This window comes from Cylas formicarius, unplaced genomic scaffold, assembly GCF_029955315.1.
Source record: "Cylas formicarius isolate icCylForm1 unplaced genomic scaffold, icCylForm1.1 PGA_scaffold_12__32_contigs__length_19106922, whole genome shotgun sequence".
In the NCBI taxonomy this organism is placed as follows: domain Eukaryota; kingdom Metazoa; phylum Arthropoda; class Insecta; order Coleoptera; family Brentidae; genus Cylas; species Cylas formicarius.
Genome location: NW_026844225.1, coordinates 2,934,112 through 2,956,978, shown reverse-complemented (window position 1 = coordinate 2,956,978; position 22,867 = coordinate 2,934,112). Strand labels below are relative to the sequence as shown.

General features: G+C 32.8%; 1 protein-coding gene across 4 annotated transcripts in view; it reads right to left on the bottom strand.

Moving 5' to 3' along the window:
• Window positions 1-5,024: 5,024 nt before the first annotated feature.
• The window catches only part of LOC132708654 (integrin alpha-PS2), a 179,598-nt gene continuing 161,755 nt past the window's right edge, over window positions 5,025-22,867 (bottom strand). For 2 of the 4 annotated variants that reach the window (XM_060681116.1, XM_060681117.1), the window contains 5 exons: window positions 21,359-21,534; window positions 16,612-16,703; window positions 15,204-16,556; window positions 8,809-9,039; window positions 5,025-6,419 (listed from right to left, as the gene is read on the bottom strand). In XM_060681116.1, the coding sequence (XP_060537099.1) occupies window positions 6,327-6,419; window positions 8,809-9,039; window positions 15,204-16,556; window positions 16,612-16,703; window positions 21,359-21,534 (1,945 nt within the window). In that variant the 3' untranslated portion in view covers window positions 5,025-6,326. The remainder of the gene's footprint in view (window positions 6,420-8,808; window positions 9,040-15,203; window positions 16,557-16,611; window positions 16,704-21,358; window positions 21,535-22,867) is intronic. The other 2 variants (XM_060681119.1, XM_060681118.1) reach the window with 1 other exon arrangement.

Here is a 22,867-nt window from a genome sequence, read left to right as displayed (position 1 = left end):
ATTGTAGGACCGTCTAAACTTAAACTGGGCGACGTTGTAAAACTCAGCGAGACCAAGCATGCGTTCAGCAAAGATTATACTCCCAATTGGACCACGGAATTGTTTAAAATCGTAAAAGTGCAAATTACAAATGCGGGACGATATTGCGAATTTTGTTCTTGATAAAGACATTTATAATCAATTTGACGTCTTAGAAAACGAAACGTGGCTTTCTGATTTCGCTTTTTGCACAGACCTCCTCCTACACATGAATCAACTTAATCTCAAATTGCAAGGGAAAAATCAGTCTCTTCACAATATTTGGCAATACCTGAAGAATTTCAAATTACAGTTATTATTATTTACTAATCGGATATTTAAATTTTTCTCATTTTCCAAGAATACAATCTTTAAAATTTACTTTATCAAACAATAAGATTAAAAAATACGAAATTAATTTGAGAAACTAGCTTCAGAATTGGACAGGAGATTTCAGGACCCCATTCAATGTTAATTACGATGAAGTTGATGCAAAAATTCAATTTCAGTTAATAGAACTGAACTGTAATACTCTCCTGAAACAAACTTTTCATACAGTACCATTACTAGAATTTTATAAAAATTTAAGTCCGGATAATTTCCCAATTCTAATTACTCATGCAATGAAGATAATGACAATGTTCCGCTTATCTTATATATGCAAACAAATCTTTTCAACAATGAAGCTTAGGAAAACTTCTTTAAGAAACAGAATTACAAATGAGCACCTTTCATCAGGTTTAAGAATGTCTGCTTCGCAAATGGAACCGGACTATGATGAAATTTTGATAAATCAGTCTCAATTTCATTTTTCTCCTGCACCGGCAACCAGTAATGACACCAGAAAATAAAGTGATAATACTTCACATCAAGAACTACACTAAATTCATTTTATATTTTGTGCTAATAATTTTCTTACCTTATGCTTTTTTACTATTAAAATAATAAGTGTATGTAATAATATATGAATATGTTTATAAAACACATAAATTTATATTAACCATTATTCTTTGGCCTGCTACGATCGTCTAGTTAAAACAAATGGCGCGCCTTAAAAAAAGTGTTCCCACCACTGCTGTAGACGATTCTATGCCACTCTAAAAATATGTGTAATATGAATCAATTTTGCTTTCTTTTGTAGGACCAGGCAGCTTATAATAATTAATTATAATAAGAACACATTTTTATCAAAAAAAAAAATTTCACCCTGTAGACGATTTTGTGCCGCGTCAAAAATTTGTGGAATCACATTACACGTAAACACTTTTTTATACTTCAAATTATTAAATTTTCTTGTCTTTTTCAAGTAACTAAATCTAGCATTTTTAGTTATTTTTACTTAAGCGCTGTATTAAAAGGAACATTTAACTAAAAAATGTTTTACTTTTCACAAACCTTCTGGATTCCTCCTGCGTCGGTTTTTTCTGAGTCGAAATTGCTGACGTTTTGCCAACCATCCTGTTGGCTTCTTCAGAGCTTGACTGAAACTGGCTCGTATTTTACTCTGTACCAGCTTATATATGGTTTGAGATGCAGAAAGTTAGAAGATCACCGACTGAAACTGGTAAGATTACTCTGTACACTGACCTTTTTGTTACGTTGTAGAGACCATAACGTTATCTCCAAATTTCTTAAAATTTCCCATCACATCACAACCTCATCCGCTTATAAAATTTTTCGAAAATCTAGTTTCGCTTTACTTTGATAAAGAATTTATCATACCCTTAAGGAAATAGACCAAATCAATAAGGCTCTTCTGTCTCTACACCTTGAAATTTCTTCTGTTTTGTCCCCATCCGAGTCCGATATCCTTTCAAACATGATTCACGACAAAACTTTAAATCTTCATTTATCTACTACCCAAAATCACATTCAGAAATTTGAAAAACTAACGTCAACACTAGGAAAACCATCAAATTCTTCTAAACTACCAAACACTGTATTAAATGTATCATCGCACCAACTTTCGGAAATTGAAAAATTATTTCTTTCATAGTAGTCATGGACATAAATGAATATCAGGAAAAGATTCAAGATATTTTTACACACGGATCATATCATAACTTAAAAAAGATCCTACGCCATCTATGGATCGCAACATTAAATTTGTTATTAAGGCTTCTTCTCTATCAGACTCCGTGAAAAAATCTGTTACCCCTCACTCTAAAATTCCTCGTCTCTACGTACTTCCAAAGATTCACAAAACAGGATTACCCCTTGGACCTATTGTCAGCACCATTGGTTCTCCAACACATTCTCTAGCAAAATATCTAGCTTCCTTATTAAAACCCCTTACGGGAAAAACTGACAGTTTCGTACTTAATTCCTTTCACTTTATTGAACAATTAAAAAGCATTACATTAGATAAACAAGATATTCTAGTTAGTTTCGACGGAGAATCCCTCTTTACCAAAGTTCATGTTCCTGAAACTCTGGACATCATTTCGGATATATTAAAACTCGAGAATCTGAAACCAAACCTTCTCACCTTAATTGAAAAATGCTTATTGGGAACATATTTTTCTTATAACGGTCAAATTTTTGTACAAACGTCGAGAACTGCTATGGGTTCTGCACTATCACCAGTCATCGCGAATATATTTATGGAAGGCTTTAAGAAGAAAGCTCTCGACACCTTTCATCTAAAACCAAAATTATGGAAACGCTACGTCGATGATACTTTTGTTATTTGGCCTAATGGTCAAGAAACCCTAGTAGATTTTCTTAGACATTTAAATTCGATACATACGTTTTACCATTGAGTTGGAAGCTGCCTGCTAACCTGCCATTCTTAGATATTCTTATTAATAGAAAATCAGACCTAACATTGGATCATTGTGTTTACAGAAAACCTACGCACACAGACCGATACCTTAATGCATCCGGCCCAAAAATCATCGGTTATCAACTCTCTTGTTCACAGAGCCGTAAAACTATCTTAGCCCGAGTCACTGAAAACAGAATTAAAACACCTTACCTCTGCTCTTCTCTCTAATAATTTCCACATTAAAGATATTAAGCGTTCCATCAAAAAATACACTTCACCACAACCTTCCAATAGCAATGAGGCGGAAAGCAATCCTACACTTGCCACTGTGGTCCTTCCTTACATTCAAAACATCACTGACTACATATCAAAAGTTCTAAAGAAGTATAACGTCAAAACCAGATTTACCACTTGTCCAAAAATCTCTCAACATCTGCAGTCTTTCAAAGACAAAATTCCATTTGAGACGCCAGGAGTTTACAGCATTCCATGCATATGCAGCAAAGAATACATTGTAGAGACCGGACGAAAAATATCAACTAGGCTCAAAGAACACGAAAGAGCCTCACGACTAAGACAAATAAACTCATCAGCTGTTGCCGAACACACTCATGAAACAGGGCATAAAATTTTATTCGAAAAAACTAAAATTCTTGCATGTAATCAGTTCTTCTACCAACGAAAAATCCAAGAGTTTATAGAAATCTATAAACAACCTAACAATCTAAACCGCGACTCAGGTCTCTACCTGTCACCAATTTGGGAATCAGTCATCCGAGAAGGTGTTTATGGCCCTCATTTATCTCCGCCCCCCTCAAACAAATATAAGCAGGTACAGAGTAAAATACGAACCAGTTTCAGTCAAGCACTGAAGAAGCCAACAGGGATGATTCGCGAAACGTCAGCAATTTCGACTCAGCAAAAACCGACGCAGGAGAAATCCAGAATTTTTGTAAAAAGTATTACAGTAGCCTGTGGAAGTTTCTTTGAAAAATTAAAAAATGTTTTCTTATTTTTTTCAACTAACGCAAAATTAACTAAACCATTTTCTCAGATATTTAAAATTAAAAAATCAGTTTGTTTTGAGTTGTGGTACTTGAAAATTCCAAGTTGTGAAATTGGCAAGTCAGTTTATTCCCAAAAAAAAAGAGTAAAACATGTAAATCATAACTAATATGTCCGCGGACCTTGTTTTAGAAAGAACACAAGTAAGTTAATTTATACCATTAATTAGAAAAGTTCTTTATTCCACGAGGACCGCGCCTGTTATCCAACTTGCTAGTTAGCGGGAAGCTCTACGGAGAATACTCCAGCATAAACTATTTTACAAGGATTGAACTGAGGTGGCTTTTACTTGATGGAAATCCATTTATCAAAATAAATAAGAACTAAAAGTTCATATTTTCACGAAATTATATATTTTTAAATGACAATTGTTTCGCCAACACCGTGTCTTTCATTGATTGATAAAGACACGGTGCTGTCGAAACAATTGTCATGTCATAATATATAATTTCGTGAAAATTTGAACTTTTAGTTCTTATTTATTTTACAAGGCTCCCACGTTGCCGTCGTCCCGGGATGCGGCGTGGCCAATACACCACAATAACCAAACTCAATTAGAAAGAACGTTTGGAATCCATTGGATTTTCTTGATGTCCATCTTGGCCCCAAAAGGAAAATTTCCGTTTTAAAAGGAGATGATTATATCTGATGTCACCTTCGATTCAGATTGTTGATACTGCCTTCTGATTGGATCGGCACTGTTAGAAATTTGATCCAAAATATTTGAAAAACTTAATTGTTTGCTACGTGAAAGGTTGTTAGGCAACCAGATAATCAGATTGGATTTTGTTCGGGCATCTACCGCGAGATGGTACTTGAGTCGGTGTTTGCTATTTGCTTCATTTAGAGTTTTGTGACATTATTTGTTTGATTCAAATTAATGTTGCTCCCAGTCAATTTGAATTGTTTGTAAATTTCGGTTATTTTTCGTTTTTGCTTTGCCTTTTCTAAAAAAGGAAAATTTCAACAATAAAAACCCATTGAAGATAATTAAAGAATTTAAATATAGGAAGTATTGTTACAGATTCAATTTTTCTTTATTAAAGTCTTTTTTATTATATTGGTATTAATTCGTCTGAAATTCCGTTTAACTTAATTTAAGTTTACTGTATAACAAAATTCAATATTTGTGTAAAAAAGTGCAATAACATTCAAATTCAAGTTTAATTTTTATTTATTCTGATATTATGATTGTGGTTCAGGTTTCAACGTGTTTTGGTACAAAACATAATTACTGCTATATTGATAATAAATAGAGTAAATATTGGTAATAATAATATTTAATTTAAATAGGAAGTAGCGAAGCACCTACTTAGAACTTATTTTTAATACTGATATTCTCAGTTTATCGCTTATCACAGGTAAGTTTTCAGAATCAAGTTGTTCACTGGGCTATTTAAGTGCCTGCGGGTATGCAGGGTTCAGCATCCGGACAATTTTTGTATTTTTCATTTTCTCATAACTTTTGAAAAGAATGAAACCACGATCTACATAGCTCTACTGTTCGCTCCTCTAAAAAGTAAGTTTAATTTGTTAATTAGTTGATCTGCTCGTCTAGTTATATACATTTTGCTAATCTCTTATTTGTTTTTTCGTGTATAAATTGACCTTTTCTATACTAACTGAAAGTTAATTAACAAATATAAGTTTTCTCTGAATAAGAATTTTATATATATTTATACCAATTCTATTGTGGTCTTTGGAATAAATATAAAAAAAAACGGTACAATTTATTTACACATTTCTTAAATTAGTTTTAACAAGTTTAGTTATTTACAAAAATTACTTTGAAGACACTCGATTTTATGCGTATGCGAATTTGGGTTGTATGTAAACAAAGAAAAATAAATGTTGGCAATGACCTATTTTTAATTGAACATTGATATTCATTGTGCCATTTGCTCATGTATGGTTTAACTGCGCGCAACTTACCCAGTTATTTTAGTTTAAGAAAGCGTCCATGTTATGTTAGAATAGCAGCTAATCATTTATTTTAAATATATTTGAATTATTGAATTGAGTAAATAAGGCACATTTATACATGATTTGGACATACTTAAGCCACCTTAAGTCACCACGAATCTAGCCTATGTATTTTTTAGTTACTTAGGTGTAAATATATATTAATTACAAATAATAAATTACTTACATATAACATATATGCATTAATATTAAAAACTGATAAACATACTAAGAAGTACGCAATTAAAATTTCAGTATCAATTTGCACATGAAGTGCGCTACTTAAATTTTAACGTGTTAAGTTTAGCTTTGAAGTCAGATGAATTAGTAAATATATTGATGGCGTATTTTATCAAGACCCTTAGTAGAAGAAATTTCGCAATTAAACAAACAAAATTAATTTACACACATACTCACAAACATTTACAAATAAGTTACGTCTCATTAGTTACCAGTACTTTAGCTACCGCACATATAATCATTTTCACAGCCTTCAATTATTATTTCGTATTTATTAAAGCGCTTCATCTCCATTTTGATAACCGTTGCGATTAAGAGGCTGCCTTTCTGGTGTTGATGATGGTCTGTTTCTTCTAAAGAATCCACACTAAAAAAGATATTGAATGAGACACTGGACATATATACTGTGTGTACCCCCTTGTAAAATCTTGGCTTGTTTCGATTTGGAAAAGGGAAAAATTTTTTTTGTTAGTTTTGGTCAGGTGCTTATTGCTTCAGCCTAAAGTCATTTTTAAGAGATCTGTCCAACAAAAAGATATATCAAAATCAAACAATAAAAATTTGGGGTGTACAGTTCTTAAGTCTGTATATTTTAAAGTTAAAAGTCTGATGAATTATAAATCCTGTCTTTATTTTTGACCCTCAATAAGGTGTTTTTTTTTATGTTAGATGTTGAACTCTAACTATAGACTATTTTAGAAATGTGTAGGGTAATATTCTTAATATTAATAAATTTACTTTATATATATGTATATATATATATATATATATATATATATATATATATATATATATATATATATATATATATATATATATATATATATATATATATATATATATATATATATATATATATATATATATATATATATATAGTTTTGGTTTCAGATTTGCCTTCTCTATTGCTTTCTTTTCGAAGTAAATCATGAAGAGGTTGGCAATCACAGGTGAGAGAGATGATCCCATTGCTGCTCCATCTATTTGTCGGTAAATTTTCCCGTCGTACATAAAGTAAGCGTTTTTCAGGCAATGTCTTGACACATCTATTATGTACGGCGGAAGATCTTCGTTTTCTTCTATAAGCAAGAGTGCCTCTTCAACTGGAATGCTCGGGTAGAGGGATTTGACATCGAAACTTGCCATAATGTCGTCCTTGTCTATCCTGTTTGTGTTAAGTTTAAGATCTACTGATACGCAGTGAAGCATCTGAGCATTAAAATGGTCTACTTTAACAATTCGAAATAGATTTCACTCAGGTGTTTTATGTTGGTTTTCGCGTTTATGGCGTTTTTATTCCTTTGAATATGTATCATCTCAATTATTTCCCTTTTTTGTGTGTTTGGTTCGGTAGCAAGTATTTTTGTGTCATCGAAGTTAAAGGTATGTGTTTTCTCCGTTATATGGCTGCTGATGGCTGTTTTATTTTTTTTGTCGTACTTATGACCATTGATGCGGTTCCTCAACAGTTGGCTAGTCTGTCCAATGTACACTTGGTCACAGTCGTTGCATGGTATTTGATATACAATGTGACTTTTTTTTATCTTTGGGTATTGGGGTTTTTAGTTTACTGAAATTCCTATTTAACAAATTTTGACCCTTGTGGCAGATTGTTACAGAGCTTCCCTTAAACACATTCGAGATTTTTTCCGATAAATTTGGTATGTATGATAACGAACAATATTCTCGTTTTGATGGTTGTGTGTTTTCCTTAACAGAAATCTTGTTGTAGAATTTATGTATCCTTCTTTTAAAAATAGAGTTAATTAACGCACTTGGGTAATTGTTTAGTTTTAGTGTGTACTTAGCCTTATATAAAGCTTCTTTTCTGTATTCTGGATCAGATAGATTTATAGCTCTGTCAGCCAACCCGATAATTACAGTCTTTTTTGTGATATTGGGTGTTGGGAGTGAAAAAAGGTATCGTCCAGACCATGTATCTTTTGTGTACCACATCGTTCTGATTTTGTTTTCCTTGCGTATTAGTGTCATGTCTAAGAAGTTAATTTTGTCATCTTTTTCATATTCTATGGTAAATTTTATCTTTGTGTGATATGAGTTAAAACTATTCAGAATGAGGTCGCCCTTTTCCTTAGGTATTGCTAGAAAACAGTCGTCGACATATCGATAGAAACAGGGTAATTTAATAGTCATTTTGTCAATAACTGTTTTTTCTAGGTCTTCGAGAACAAGTTGCACAATTACACTCGAAATAGAAGCACCCATGGCACAACCGTCAATCTGCTTGTAATATTTATTATTATATATGAAATAGGTCGAATTTAGAGTTAATTTTATGGCTTCCACGAACTCGTCTAGTGGAATATCTGTGTGAAGTTTGATCATGTCCCATTTTTTATTTATTATGTCTATAGCTAAATCGATCGATTCGAAAAATTATCAAAATTCTTTAAAAACATCTTAAAAAACATAGTGAATGATAATGAATACTATATTAAAGATTCGTGGCAGTTTAAAGAAAAAATTAGCAGAATCATTCTACCAATTTCAGTCCCTCAAATTACGAAGAATATTATGATTTATTTTATGTATAATGTTGATTGGCAACATTACTCCATAAAATGAAAGAATTGTTACCAAATTAATTTTTATTACTCTACACCTTTTCAAAATAGCCCATGACATATTATTTTCGACCAATATTTTGGTTTTGTTAGACAATTTTTTAATGGAAAAAAACGTATATACTTAAACATTTCTAGCCAACATACAGTGATACTACATTTAGGACTTACCTTGTAAAGAAACAGAATTACTAGCAACAGGATAATTGTACCAGCGATTGCCGACAGTAGAATAATCCATAGTGGAACAATCCTTGGGGGAACTTCAGGTTCTTTGGCCGGAATATCCGTGAAGACTTCATGCATAAGAGGATTTTGATCTTTAAATCTTCCTATATAAGGAAGTTTGCTAATTCTCGCCACCATCACTGACGATAATTTGAAGGGTTGCGAACTGCTTAACTAAAAAAAGACACTTTTCTAATTTCTGCTTCATCCGAGCAAATAAAAGAAAATCCTAAAAAGAGCAAGTACCATGGTGAAAGGAAGTATTCCATTAATGTAGACATTTTTGCATTTACCAAAAATCAGGGGAAAAGTAAATGAACACGTAAAAAATGAATTTTTGCCAGTTTATTAAATGTGCAACCTTGAAAAAGCTACCCTTATCTCGTTTCATTTTGTAGGCGATTTTGTGCCGCGTCAAAAATAAGCGGAATGAAGTTAATTTTGCTTTCTTTAATAGAACCAGGCAGCTTGTAAATTTTTTGAAGTCGAAGGTGTCGAAAAACAAATTTTTATCATAAAATTGTGTTTCACACTGTAGATGATTTTTTGACGCGATAAAAATATGTAGAATAAGTTATATGCTCCAAACTGCAGACGAAGCCCAAAGCTAAGCAAAGACAATGCCTCCCTGACACCGCATCGACAGCCCTATTTATTCGATTGTCATATTATAAAATTGCTCTTATTTCAGCCTTTGTATCGACTAGTCCGAATAAAACTTTATTTTGCTTTGTGTATAAATAAATGTTTTTTAATAACGCTCTCCCGAATTTTGAATATTTAAGTAATATGATGTTAATTTTTCTTTCTTTAGTAGGACTAGACAGCTTGTAATATTTTCGCCGTCGAGGGGGGTCGAAAAACACATTTTTATCAAAAGATTGTGTGTTTCACCCTGTAGACGATTTTGTACCGCGTTGAAAATATGTGGAATATGAATTTAATTTTGCTTTCTTTAGTAGGACTAGGCAGCTTATAATTTTTTCGCTTTCGAAGGAGTCGAAAAACATTTTTATCAAAAAATTGTGTGTTTCACTCTGTAGGCGATTTTGTGCCGCGTCCAGAATATCTGGAATATGAAGTTAATTTTGGTTTCTTTAATAGGACTAGGCAGCTTGTAATTTTTTCGCCGTCGAAGGTGTCGAAAACACATTTTTATCAAAAATTTGTGTGTTTCACGCTGTAGACGATTTTGTGCCGCCCCAAACATATGTGGAATAAGAAGTTGATTTTGCTGTCTTTACTAGGACGAGACAGCTTGTAATTTTTTCGCCGCCAAAGGTGACGAGAAACATTTTTATCAAAAAATTGTGTGTTTCGCCCTGTAGACCACTTTGTGCCACTCTAAAATTATGTGAAATATGAAGTTAATTCGGTTTCTTTAGTAGGACTAGGCAGCTTAGTAGGTCTAAAATTTGAACAACAGTTTTAGGTATAATATTATATTAATATTCTTTAGATATAATGTTATTTTATATTAATTAATTAATGTAATAGTGGACTATAATAAGTTGAAAATATTGACAAATAGTGGTTCACAACGTATAAAACACATTAAAATAATTGAATTTTCAATTATTGATTTTTGTGTATGTTAACAATTGTTTACTTGGATATTGTTTTTAATAAATTTATCATGGTCTACTGCTACAAATAATGGAAAAAATGAAAAGAAAAATGAGCTTCATTTTCAAAAGAACTTAAAACTAGTATAGATTTTTGAAAAGCTGAAATGATTTACAACTAATGTAAAAAAATACAATGAGTTCCATGAAAAAATATATATATTCATAAGTAACAAACAATTGTATCTTAAAAACCAAGAGGCCCATGATAAAAAGTAGTACAGTGACGCGTCAACCGCAACTTTCTATCTTAAAAAATAACCCGAGATATCCCATAAAACTGCCCTAAAGTGCCTTATTTATACTTTTCAATTTGAACGGTCACATAAACATTTTAAATATCATCTATATGCCTACAAAAACTTTTATAATTATGGCGATGATTATTTACTTAAAATGAAGTCAAGTTGAAAAGGTAAGAAAAGGATTTTTGATGGAGTTAGTGAACTTAATATCAAATAGTCTTGATCAGGGAAGGGTGGTTTTGGCTATGTTCGTGGACTTAAGAAAAGCGTTCGATATTGTTCATTATGGTTTGCTTATCGATAAGATTGGAATTTAGAGATTAGTCATTAGAAGATACTAAACCAACCGCAGACAATACGTGACTCTGGAAGACTGCGGTAGCAGAGTTATGGTTGATAATTGTGGGGTCTCTCAGGGTTTCGGCCCCTCTTGTATAAATTGTGCTTGGCTGGATTGGAAGTTCAATATTATACATTTGCAGATGATACGGTCTTAATTTATGAATCAAAAAATTCAGAAGTATTGGCAAATATAGCAAATAAAGGATACGACAACTGGCTATTAAATAACAAATTAACAATAAACATTGATTAAACTAAATACATATATTAAACAAAAAAATAAAAAAAAGTAATAACTTTAATATTACGATAAATGATTTTACTTTGGAAAGCGTTGATAAAATGAAATGTTTACGGCTGATGCTTGACGAGCAGCTAAATTGAAATACTACATTGCTCGCACAAATAACAAAATAGTTCCCTTAGTTGCAGCGCTGTACAGATGCAATTATTTTTTTAAGGGAAATTGCAAGATATAAAATTTATAATGCGTCTTTCTGGGGTACATGTAATAATACAAACTTTAATAAAATAAATATAATACAACACCGAAACGCTGTTATCATTTACTTCAAATTAATTCGATTGAAATTATATTAAAATTTGAAAAATTTAAACTTATATCTTAAATAATACGGAACAAAACTAAAAGCAACGCCAAAATAACCCATATCAATACATACAACACAACTTAAGAAATCACCCTGAGATAAGTTATGGAATGCCAGAAGAAATAAAGAATCGCAAAATCCAATATGTGCGGCCTCAAATATATAGATCAACATTGTGAAAAATGAGACTTATAATATTTTTGTCAAAAAGTGAAAAAATATTTATGCAATAAAAAAAATTAATTTAAAAATAAATAAATAAATAGTTTGGACACTTTGAAAAACACTACTGCTGAAAGCTCTTAGTTAATATATGAGTGAGGGCTTAATGTGTCGCTTCTGATATTGTCCCAACAGGTGTATTTTTTGAGTTTAAAACTATATATTATGATTTTGATGTCGACGATACTAATATCACTTAGAAACATGGTATTTTCTAGGATCACTTGCTTAATTTGTTCCCAGATCGCTATATAAATCTGTTGAAAAAGCGACACACCCTATATATCTTTGAAAAAATATTAAGAATAAACGTTTAGTGTTTTAAAACTTTCACAGTCTACTGTAATACTTTTTACAAAACTTCTGTATTCCTCCCGCGTCGGTTTTTGCTGAGTCGAACGTGCTGACGTTTCGCCAATTATCCTGTTGACTTCTTCAGAGCTTGACTGAAACTGGCTCCTAATTTACTCTGTACCTGCTTATATTTGTTTGAGGGGGGCGGAGATAAATGAGGACCATAAACACCCTCTCGGATGACTGATTCCCATATTGGTGACAGATAAAGACCTGAGTCGCGAGATTGTTAGGTTGTTTATAGATTTCTATAGACTCTCGGATTGTTCGTTGGTAGAAGAATTGATTGAATTTTACGTCCGGTTTCGTTATTGTGTTCGGCAACACCTGATGAGTTTATATGTCTTGTTCGTAAGGCCCTTTCGTGTTCTTTCATCCTGGTTGATATTTTTCGTCCGGTCTCTCCAATAATCTTCAGTATTCTTTGCCGCATATGCATCAAATGCTGTAAACTCCTGGCATCCCATATGGTATTTGGTCTTTGACGGACCGAAGATACTGAGAGATTTTTGGACAAGTTGTAAATCTGGTTTTGACGTTAATACTTCTTTAGAACTTTTGATACGTGGTCAGCGATATTTTGAATGTAAAGAAGGACCACAGTGGCAAGCGTAGGATTGCTTCCGGCATCATTGCTATTGGAACGTTGTTCTGAAGTGTATTTTTTGATGGAACGCTTAATATCTTTAACGTAGAAATTATTAGAGAGAAGAGTAAAAGTAAGGTGTTTTAATTTTGGGTTCAGTGACTGGGGCTGACATTATTTTGCGGCTCTGTAAACAAGAGAATTGATGATTTTTGGGCCGGATGGTGATGTGACCATGCATTAAGGTATCGGTCTGTGTGCGTAGGTTTTCTGTAAACACAATGACCAAATGTTAGGTCTGGTTTCCTATTGATAAGAATATCTAAGAATGGAAGGTTATTATTAGTTTCCAACTCAATGGTAAAACGTATGTTAGGGTGTACAGAGCTTGAATGCCTAAGAAAATCTACTAGGGTTTCTTGACCGTGAGGCCAAATAACAAAAATATCATCGACGAAGCGTTTCCATAATTTTGGTTCTATATGAAAGGTGTTGAGAGCTTTCTTCTCAAAGGCTTTCATTTATATATTCGCGATTACTGGTGATAGTGGAGAACCCATAGCTGTTCTCGACGTTTCTTCAAAAATTTGACCGTTATAAGAAAATTATGTTTGAGACAAGCATTGTTTGATTATGTTGAGAAGGTTTGATTCCAGATTCTCTCATTTTAATATATCTGAAATGATGTTCTTTAGCGTTTAACTTCGTCCTTACCCCAGGCATTATCCCAAAAGAGGAAATCATTTCAAATGTCGAGTCTATCCTAAACAAACTGCCATCTCAAACAGCTAATAAAATTCGATTTGAAACGGCAAAAATCATTAAAAAATCAAAACCTCCTAAATCTAATAATGCAAAGCCTGAACGCATTGCCTTATAATCCCTAAAATCTAATCCAGACATCGTAATCCTAAAAGCAGATGAAGGAAATGCTACGGTGGTCATGAACACAAATGAATATCAGGAAAAGATTCAAGATATTCTTAGAGACGGATCATATGGCCTACTTAAAAAAGATTCTACGTCATCTATGGATCGCAACCTTAAATCTGTTATTCTTAATAATATCCTTCTTCTCTATCAGACTCCGTGAAAAAATCTGCCAGCCCCATGACTCTAAAATTCCTCGTCTCTACGAACTCTCAAAGATCCACAAACCAGGATTACCTCTTGGACTTATTGTCGACACCAACATATTCTCTCGCAAAATATCTAGCTTTTGTCCTTAATTCCTTTCACTTCATTGAAAAAAGCATTACATTAGATCCACAAGATATTCTAGTTAGTTTCGACGTAGAATGCCAAAGTTCATTTTTCAAAGAAACTTCCACAGGCTACTGTAATGCTTTTTACAAAACTTCTGGATTCCCCTGGCGTCGGTTTTTGCTTAGTCGAAATTGCTGACGTTTCGCCAATCATCCTTTTGGCTTCTTCAGAGCTTGACTGAAACTGGCTCGTATTTTACTCTGTACCTGCTTATATTTTGTTTGGGGGGGGGGGGGTGCTAAACAACATCATTTCAGCAAGGAATACATTGGAGAGACTGGACGAAAACTATCCACTAGGCTTAAAGAACACGAAAGAGTCTTACGGCTAAGACAAATAAAGTCAAAAATTTTTGTTCGTTCAAACTAAAATTCTTGCATGTAATCAACTCTTCTATCAACGAAAAATCCGAGAGTTTATAGAAATCTATAAACAACCTAACAATCTTAACCGCGACTCAGGTCTTTAGCTGTCAGCAATATGGGAATCAGTCACTCAAGACGCAGGTACGGAGTAAAATACGATCCAGTTTCAGTAAAGCTCTGAAGAAGTCAACAGGATGATTGGCGAAACGTCAGCAAGTTCAACTCAGCAAAAACCGACGCAGGGGGAATCCAGAAGTTTTGTAGAAATTTATAAATGTTTACGCAGTATAACGTTCCGTTTCCAAGAATTTTTTTGATCATATAAAGAGTTTTCGAGAAGTGATGTTTTTCTTAGACCGACCCGCCAATTTCCATAAGCTCGGTCAGCGGACCAAGATTCATATTCATTCCATTCATTCCATTCCATTCAAATCGATAGCTTCAAATTTACGTCATTTGTCGTGTTTCAGAGCCATTTTCAAAAAACAATCGAAAATCGAAAAAATTAAGAAGATGGACGCCGATGTCCGAGTCGATTTCATCTATTTTTTCAAAGCAACAGGTTTTATTTATAATTTTTTCTATGATTAAAGCAGGTATATATAATGTTCAAAATTGGATAATTTTTTTAAAAACAAAAACGATTGAGATAAATAATCACCTGAATCTAAAAATGCAAAAAAATGCAAAAGTTACCGTCGTAAATGCACAAAGGGACTCACATGCTTAACTGCTCGGAGATTGAGGCGAGATCTGAGCGCGATAGAAACAAACTCGTCTCTCTTCAATGTACTAACGATGCATCTGACGTAGATACAATTCGTCGTTTCGCATTTTCGTATTTGGTCAATATCTGGGTCGAGCGGTTCAATTTGGCGTTTGGTCCTGGTTCTCAAATCCGAATTGCTGTTTTGGTGGTCGCGAGAATTGCGATAATCTCTATTTTCGGATGATGTTTCGTCATCCGTCCTTGCGATTGTGCCACTATGGATTCGCCTGCCCGAAGATTGCCACTGATATCCCTCACTTTCACCTCCAGAAAACTCTGCCTCAGATGATTGAGGTCTTCCTAACACAATTGATTGCCTTCCTAACATGCTACCCAAACCATCTAGTTCGATAGCGGTCGTTTGAAATCTTTCACCACTAGAACCTTGGCCATAGTTATGATAAATATTCTGCTGACCAGCATTTATGTTGTCGACTCTACTACTCCCCAATGTTTGTTCGTTTCTTCCAGATTGATAGTGTCCTGCATTACTTTGAGTTTTCGAATTCACCCAGGTTGAATTGTTTCTTTGATCATGTGCTCGCCATCGTTCGCCTTGTTGTCTTCTAAATTCTTCTGTCCTCAACCTCTCTTCATACGCTTGTTGTCTATTAGACCCTTCTTGGTGTTCCGTGTTATCTGCATCATGGTAATTAATTTGAGTTCTTGAACTGGGCCAAGTTGAATTGCTCCTTTGGTCGTGTGATCGCCACTTTTCGCCTTGTCTTCTGGATTCTTCTGTCTTCAGCCTCTCCTCTTGTCTATGACGTCCTTGTTCTAACCTTGGCGGCTGGCTAGGACCATTTCCAGAAGAACTGTAGGTAGGCTGGATCGCTGGTTTTTCATAAATACCGATGACCTTTTGACCAAAACTGTCGCGTTCGTTTTGACTACCGTCGTTATCAGTGGAATAATAAGTGTTCAAGATTTTCCCTGACGCATCTTTGACGGTAGTAACGTTCGTCCATTTGGTAACCGGTTTTCCATTTTGTATAACTGTGGTCCATTCGGATTTTGTATAAACAGTTACTCCCGCCAAGCTCGTATTTCCGGTACTAGATTGACCGGAGGTAGCGTTAATATTGTGACGCTCGTTGAAAATTTCAGACGCATCTCCTCCGGATTGTTTAATTTTTTCATCTAGTTCCATGGAGTTTTGTCCTTTAATCGTCGTTCCTCCAACTATGGCGGGGATATTGGCTCCGGTTTCTACGTGAACCACGGAATGTTCGCCATATTTTTCGCCGTATTTACTGGAAGAGTCAATACGGAGGCGTTCCCAAATAGATTTTGTGTAATAATCAAGCTGAAAAAATGAAAATTTTCATAAAAGGCCGTAGTGTTAAGTAGTCGGTTTTTACCTCGTAATTTTTGTAATTTGCCGGAGCAGGTATGTCGCATTTAATACCCTCTGGAACGTGAGGTTGGTCAAGCAAATACAACAAATCTTCACCTGAAAAATTAAAAAAAGTTATATTTTATTTGTAATATTTCATATAGCTTTATATAGCTTTATATAGCTATAGATATTAAAACTATTATTTAAAATGATAAGGAACGTAAAAATTATTAAATATTAGCATTTTTTGCATCTGAACATAATTATTTTAATTTATTAAGCTAAAAAAACTGTTCAAAATGTGGACGATTTTTGTCTAACGCACAACATACACACAGTTTGAATTCTCTGCAGAGTACTCAAACTCAGAAAGAATAAGAGGTTGCATTCACAAACTTTCTAAAGCTGCTTCAGAGTCTGTTCGGAACTCTCCGATATTATTGTGGTGATTAACAATTATTTTACTTTTTAAATGTTTCCACCAAAAAAATGTAAAATATGAAAATATGAAATTTATATGCGCCAATGACACATTACCTAATAATACTGATGAGATTACCTCTTGTAATTTTCCATACACAACTCGGCAGTCAAAAAACCTTCAAAAATACGATATACGATTTTAGTGATTAGTATGAAACAGGCCACAATGAAACCAAAACGGTCTTGTTCTCGGTCAAATAAAATATTAATATTAAACTAAGTTAGCTTCATTCAAATTATAAAAGTATTTTTCCAAGGCCTACCGCAAATACTCTCATTAAAATAAAAAAAATCGTTTTTGTGAGGTCATTTATACAAATAACCCATACTATTACCAAGCGGAATCAAATTGATCTAGAAGATATACGGTGTTCTATTGAAAAAAACTAAACTTTATTTATTTTTTCTAAAAGACGAAACCAATGAATGAAATCTATAAAATGAAAATCTATATACGATGCGCTTTTCACCTTTCCCACATTTCATAGAATAACCGAGATCCGAGGGGTGCCCCAAAACTTCAAATTTCCAAAATCACCCTGTATTTTAAAAATTAAGCAAGTCATGAAAATTTTGTTAACGTCATATTTCGTTGAACAAAAAAGTACCAAAGGTTTGAAAAAACGCAAGGCTCTATCTTCACTAAGAATGGACATATCTCTCCGTCGAGACCAAGATGGGACACAGTGTACAGGGTGGTCGTAATTGGAGTACTTTAACAGAAAAATCGTATTTCATAATTAGACAGAACAAAATCGAGTTAAGGGATCGAATTTTGAGAAACATTTAATGGTTCAAACCGCATGGCGATATCTTCAATAGCAACAGAGATATATTGCGTGTTTGATCGTTCGAGCCTTTTGAAAATCGCCCATAACTTTTTTATTTATGAAAATTTTAGATTCGGATTATGTTATGTAGTTGGTTATAGTCTAAAAAAATGCCCGTGTCGAGACTTATACAATCATATAGATTTGTTAGTATCTGTGATGAAAAAAGGCGGAAATTTAAGGCATTTTTTGCTTATGTCAATGTCAGCTAAGAGCAAAACTTTTATTCTTAATTGAATTTTGTGTTCTGTCACACATAATGTAAGTATACCAAAATTAGGAAAAGTATGATATGATAAAGTGTTACATTTTGTCAAACTAAAACGCAGAGGCAGTCAATGAACTTTATTTCAATATATATCCAGAGCGGCACCAAGCAAATATTTCGGACCTTAAAAAATAATTTCACCAATTACGTAAGTTTCAAAAAGCCCAGGCAAAATCAAAACCACTTAAATTGAAAACAGGAACTCCTGGAATTAAATATAATTGCAGAAGTATAATGAAAATAAAAACATATCCTCAAGGGCACTAGCTAACGCAAAAAGTGCTGGAAAAACTAAAGTATGGATTACTTTACAAAAACATATATTCAAGCCATATCGTACCAGAAAAGTCCAACAATTATATGAAAGGGATGAAGGTAGCAGAGAATTGACTATTCCGGTATATTTGACAGATACAATTCTCATCGCTGGAGCATAGAAAATCCTCATGCTGTAGTGTATCAAAATCAAGAAGCTCACTTTGGATTGAATATATATGGGCAGGAATTTTCCGAGGTAGATTTGTGGGACCTCATTTTTTTAATGCAAATATGACAGCGGATGATTATATAAATATTTTGCGAACATGTGTTGTTCCATTTTTGGAAGATTTACCATTAATTTTTTGTAGGAGTATTTATTATTAAAAGTTTGGATAATGTGATTCAACTCCTCAAGATTTGTTTTCATAAGGGAGATTAAAAGATCTTATCTTTAAAGACAAAATTTTCCGAACCATAGCAGGGATGGATGAAGCCACTAAAGAAGCGTCTGCTTCTGGATCATTTCTATAAGAGGTTCATGGTATTTAGGATAAAATACTTCAATATAATGTAAAAGATTCAATTTTAATTTTTTGTTTTCTAATATTTATTATGTTTTACTTATTAGGTTAAAATAACTATAATTTTGATTTCTAAATAATCAAACATTAAAATAATATCTAAAATTAAAATATTACATTTTGTGTTTTTCATTTAAGTTATTTTAAATTGGCCTTATGTTTTTTAAAGTTCCAGTGCTTGTTAAATTATTTTAAACTTTAATACATCAACAAAAAAATGTCCTATATTTCCGCCTTTTTTTATCACAGCTAATAAGCGCAAGCATTTTTTAAGAACATTGCCCGATAAAATGAGAAAGTTATATTCACGTATGAGAAAACAGAACTGTAGGTAAAATCTGAGTACGCCACTGCATTTACCTTAAAAAATGCACTAATGATGTTCTTATCCGAATCCAAAATCTTCATAAATAAAATAGTTATGTGCAATTTTCGAAAGGGCCGAACATTGAAAAACGTGGTAGTGAAGATATTGCCATGCGGTTGTCATCATTAAATGTTTCTCAAATATCAAGCCCTTAACATGTAAATCGATTTCGCACTATTTAGTTCAGAAATACATTTTATATGTTAAAACACCACAATTGCCACCACCCTGCACATGCCAGCCAGGTTCAATTATGTAGACGTAGGGACATAATGAAAAAGTTTCATTATGTCGCTTCGTTCATATTCCTTAACTGTAAAGTATGGTTTTTGAGGAACTATGTGGTAGACTCTAATTTTTTCACTCCTGAAGAAGTCAACAAATAAATTGACGAAATATTGAGTGTTAAAGAAAAAAGGAGCTTTCTATTTTAACCACGGACCGCTACCCGATATCCTTTGAATTCAAATAAGTTTAGTACGGTCGATATAAGAAGAAATTCCAAGTGTTATATATATATATATATATATATATATATATATATATATATATATATATATATATATATATATATATATATATAACATTCGACCAATTAACATCTTACCTACATATTTCAAGATTTTTGAAAAACTACAATATTACCTCAAAACCAGTCTGGTTACAGGAGTCACCATAATTGCACTAGTAAGTGTAGCAGATGAAATTATTAATACAATTTATTACAGTTTTTATAGCGCTTGCCTATGCAAAGGCTTTTGACACTTTCAAATTATAGATTACTAAGTTCAATATTTAACTATATCTCTCTTTCTAACCAGGGTATAGATATGCTGTCAAATTATCTTAAAAATAGAATGCAATTTGTAAGTTCTAAACATCAACCGTCTTAACTTTTGTATTTTAAAAAAGGAGTTCCGTGGAGTTTTGTACTAGGACCAAAATATTTTCTGTTTTTGTTTAAAATTGTCCATCTGCTATTTGGTCATGTTATTACATTTTTCAGATGTAGAGTTATATATTTATTTTACACCGGAAGAATCTTAGCAAGCAGTAGCAGCAATAAACTCTGATTTGTGTCGAAATTGTTTAAACCTTAATAGCAGTAAATCCGTGGAAACTATTTTTGGTAGTAAGGCAAGAAAACTATTTTTTTTCCCAGAATTGGGATCGATAATCATTTTATTGATTTTACATATCTTATTAAAAACCTGTGTTTACATATAATGTAAACAAATGGCAACAAAAGGCTTAGAAATTGTATTTCAAAATAGACATTTTCTCACAAAATCCTTAAAAATACATTTTAATGATACATTGGCGAATTTATTGACGATTTGTATCAATTTCTAAGCAATATTAACGCGATTAATGAAATTTCATAGATTTCTGGCTTAATTCTAAAAGTGTTTCTAATACTACACAATACATTCCTTGTGTTTTCAAACCTATATATCAGAAGTTTAAAAGTTTTAATAAGAATATTCCATTGAAACGTTGTAACAAAGTTCAAATTCAGATTCCTCTTACTTAAAAACACAATTTTTCCAAATTTTTACATTATCCTCTTCAGAACTTATCAAATAATTTGGAAATCAAACTTTCAAGTGGTATAATTTGATGTCTAGAATCTACGGTTACTATATTTCCCGAACATTACGCCAGACCCTGTGTAATATTTAAACTACGAAGAGAAGTATAAAAAAGAAAATATTTCCAAAACTAAAGCCAAAGACGGATTGCGCACAGTTTTTTGATAAATATGGAAGAACATATGACAAAATATCCATAAACCGTGAGATACGCTGTGTATCTTTCAACTAATCAAGACTAACCAATGTGATGTCCATGGGCCTTAGATGATTTTGATTCCATTTATTTGTTTTTTCCAATATTTTGTAAATTATGGCATAACTCACCCAGCTGGACATAAAATGAAATTAGGGACCAATTAAATAATATAAATTAATAAATCGTACCCCCAAGTGTTTGCCAAGGCCAGAAGAAATATACTTCGGCCTCGTAAACGGTTGCTGGGCCCTTATTCCTCAGCGTATAGAGATGCGTCACTTGCGGACCTATATCACTTTCTCTCCTTATATCTGCAGTATAGGTCGAAGCATTCGGCAAGTAAATTTCTTGAGGAATAGATCTCCTAAAATGAGATAAAACACGAAAATAACTATAAATTTGGACTCCACCTGCCTCGGTTGTTGCTGAATCGGATTTGCTGACGTTTCGGCAATCACCATGATTTATTTTTAAGAGATTAACTGAAATATTTTAATTTTTCTTGCTTTCTCAATAACGCAAACCTTAAAAAGTAATATTCAAAAAACCTACTCTACTTAGTTTTTTAAATTCAACTGGATTACTTGTTCAACACTATGGGCCTGTGTTTGGAACGAACAAAATGTATCACAATTTCTTACCAGCAATTTTTTCAAAAATCTAACTAACGAAGTTCCTCCAAAATTTCGTAAAACTTTCTTATTGCAATATCAATCCAATAAACACGGAGGTTCAGCCATTTCAAATGTTAGGAGGTTCAACAATTTTAAATGACTAGTCTAGCACAAAAAAATCGTTTTAGAATGTTGTTCTGTAATAATTAACAATTATTGTATTTTAAGTATTTATTGTCTTCATAGCTTCGAAGATATTCCGTCTGAGATTTTAACAGTCACAATCTATAGAACATAAATCTTATATAATCCAATAAAATGTGAGACAAGGAAGTGTGTCAAAGAAAATAAATGGATTGCTACAGCAATTGAATACGTGACAGCTTTCTGAGCGCCATTGTTTTCGGATAATTTTGGCAAATTGATAAATTAAAAAAAAGACTCATCACATCAAATATTAAAACCAACATCAATTGCATACAGATAATTCGTTGAAAATTCAACTTTTTTATTTGGTGTTTTGACAGTGCGTTTGCATTTAAATATAGAAAATGTATACCAAAATCAAATAAGATTAAATTTTTTGATAAACTGCTACGTAAGAGAAAAGAATTAGAAAACAAATGGTTGAGAAACCATACATATTAAACGGAACACCGTGTATATTACTTTAAATTACATTAATTGGAAATTGTATATATATATATATATATATATATATATATATATATATATATATATATATATATATAATATATATATATATATATATAATATTATATATATATATGTGATGACACTATATTTCGGGAGTGTTCGAAGTGTTTTCGGAGCGCGAGCATTTTGGCGAAACGTCTGCAGGATTCCAGTCGGAGTTCAATATTATATGTATATAGATATATCATCCGTTCGCTCGTTGTACTCCGACTGGAATCCTGCATCCGACTGGAATCCTGCAGACGTTTCGCCAAAATCTCGAACACTCGAAGTGTTTTCGAAGCGCGAGCATTGAAGATGCCCAGTGAGATTTTGGCGAAATGTCTGCAGGATTCCAGTCGGATGCAGGATTCCAGTCGGAGTACA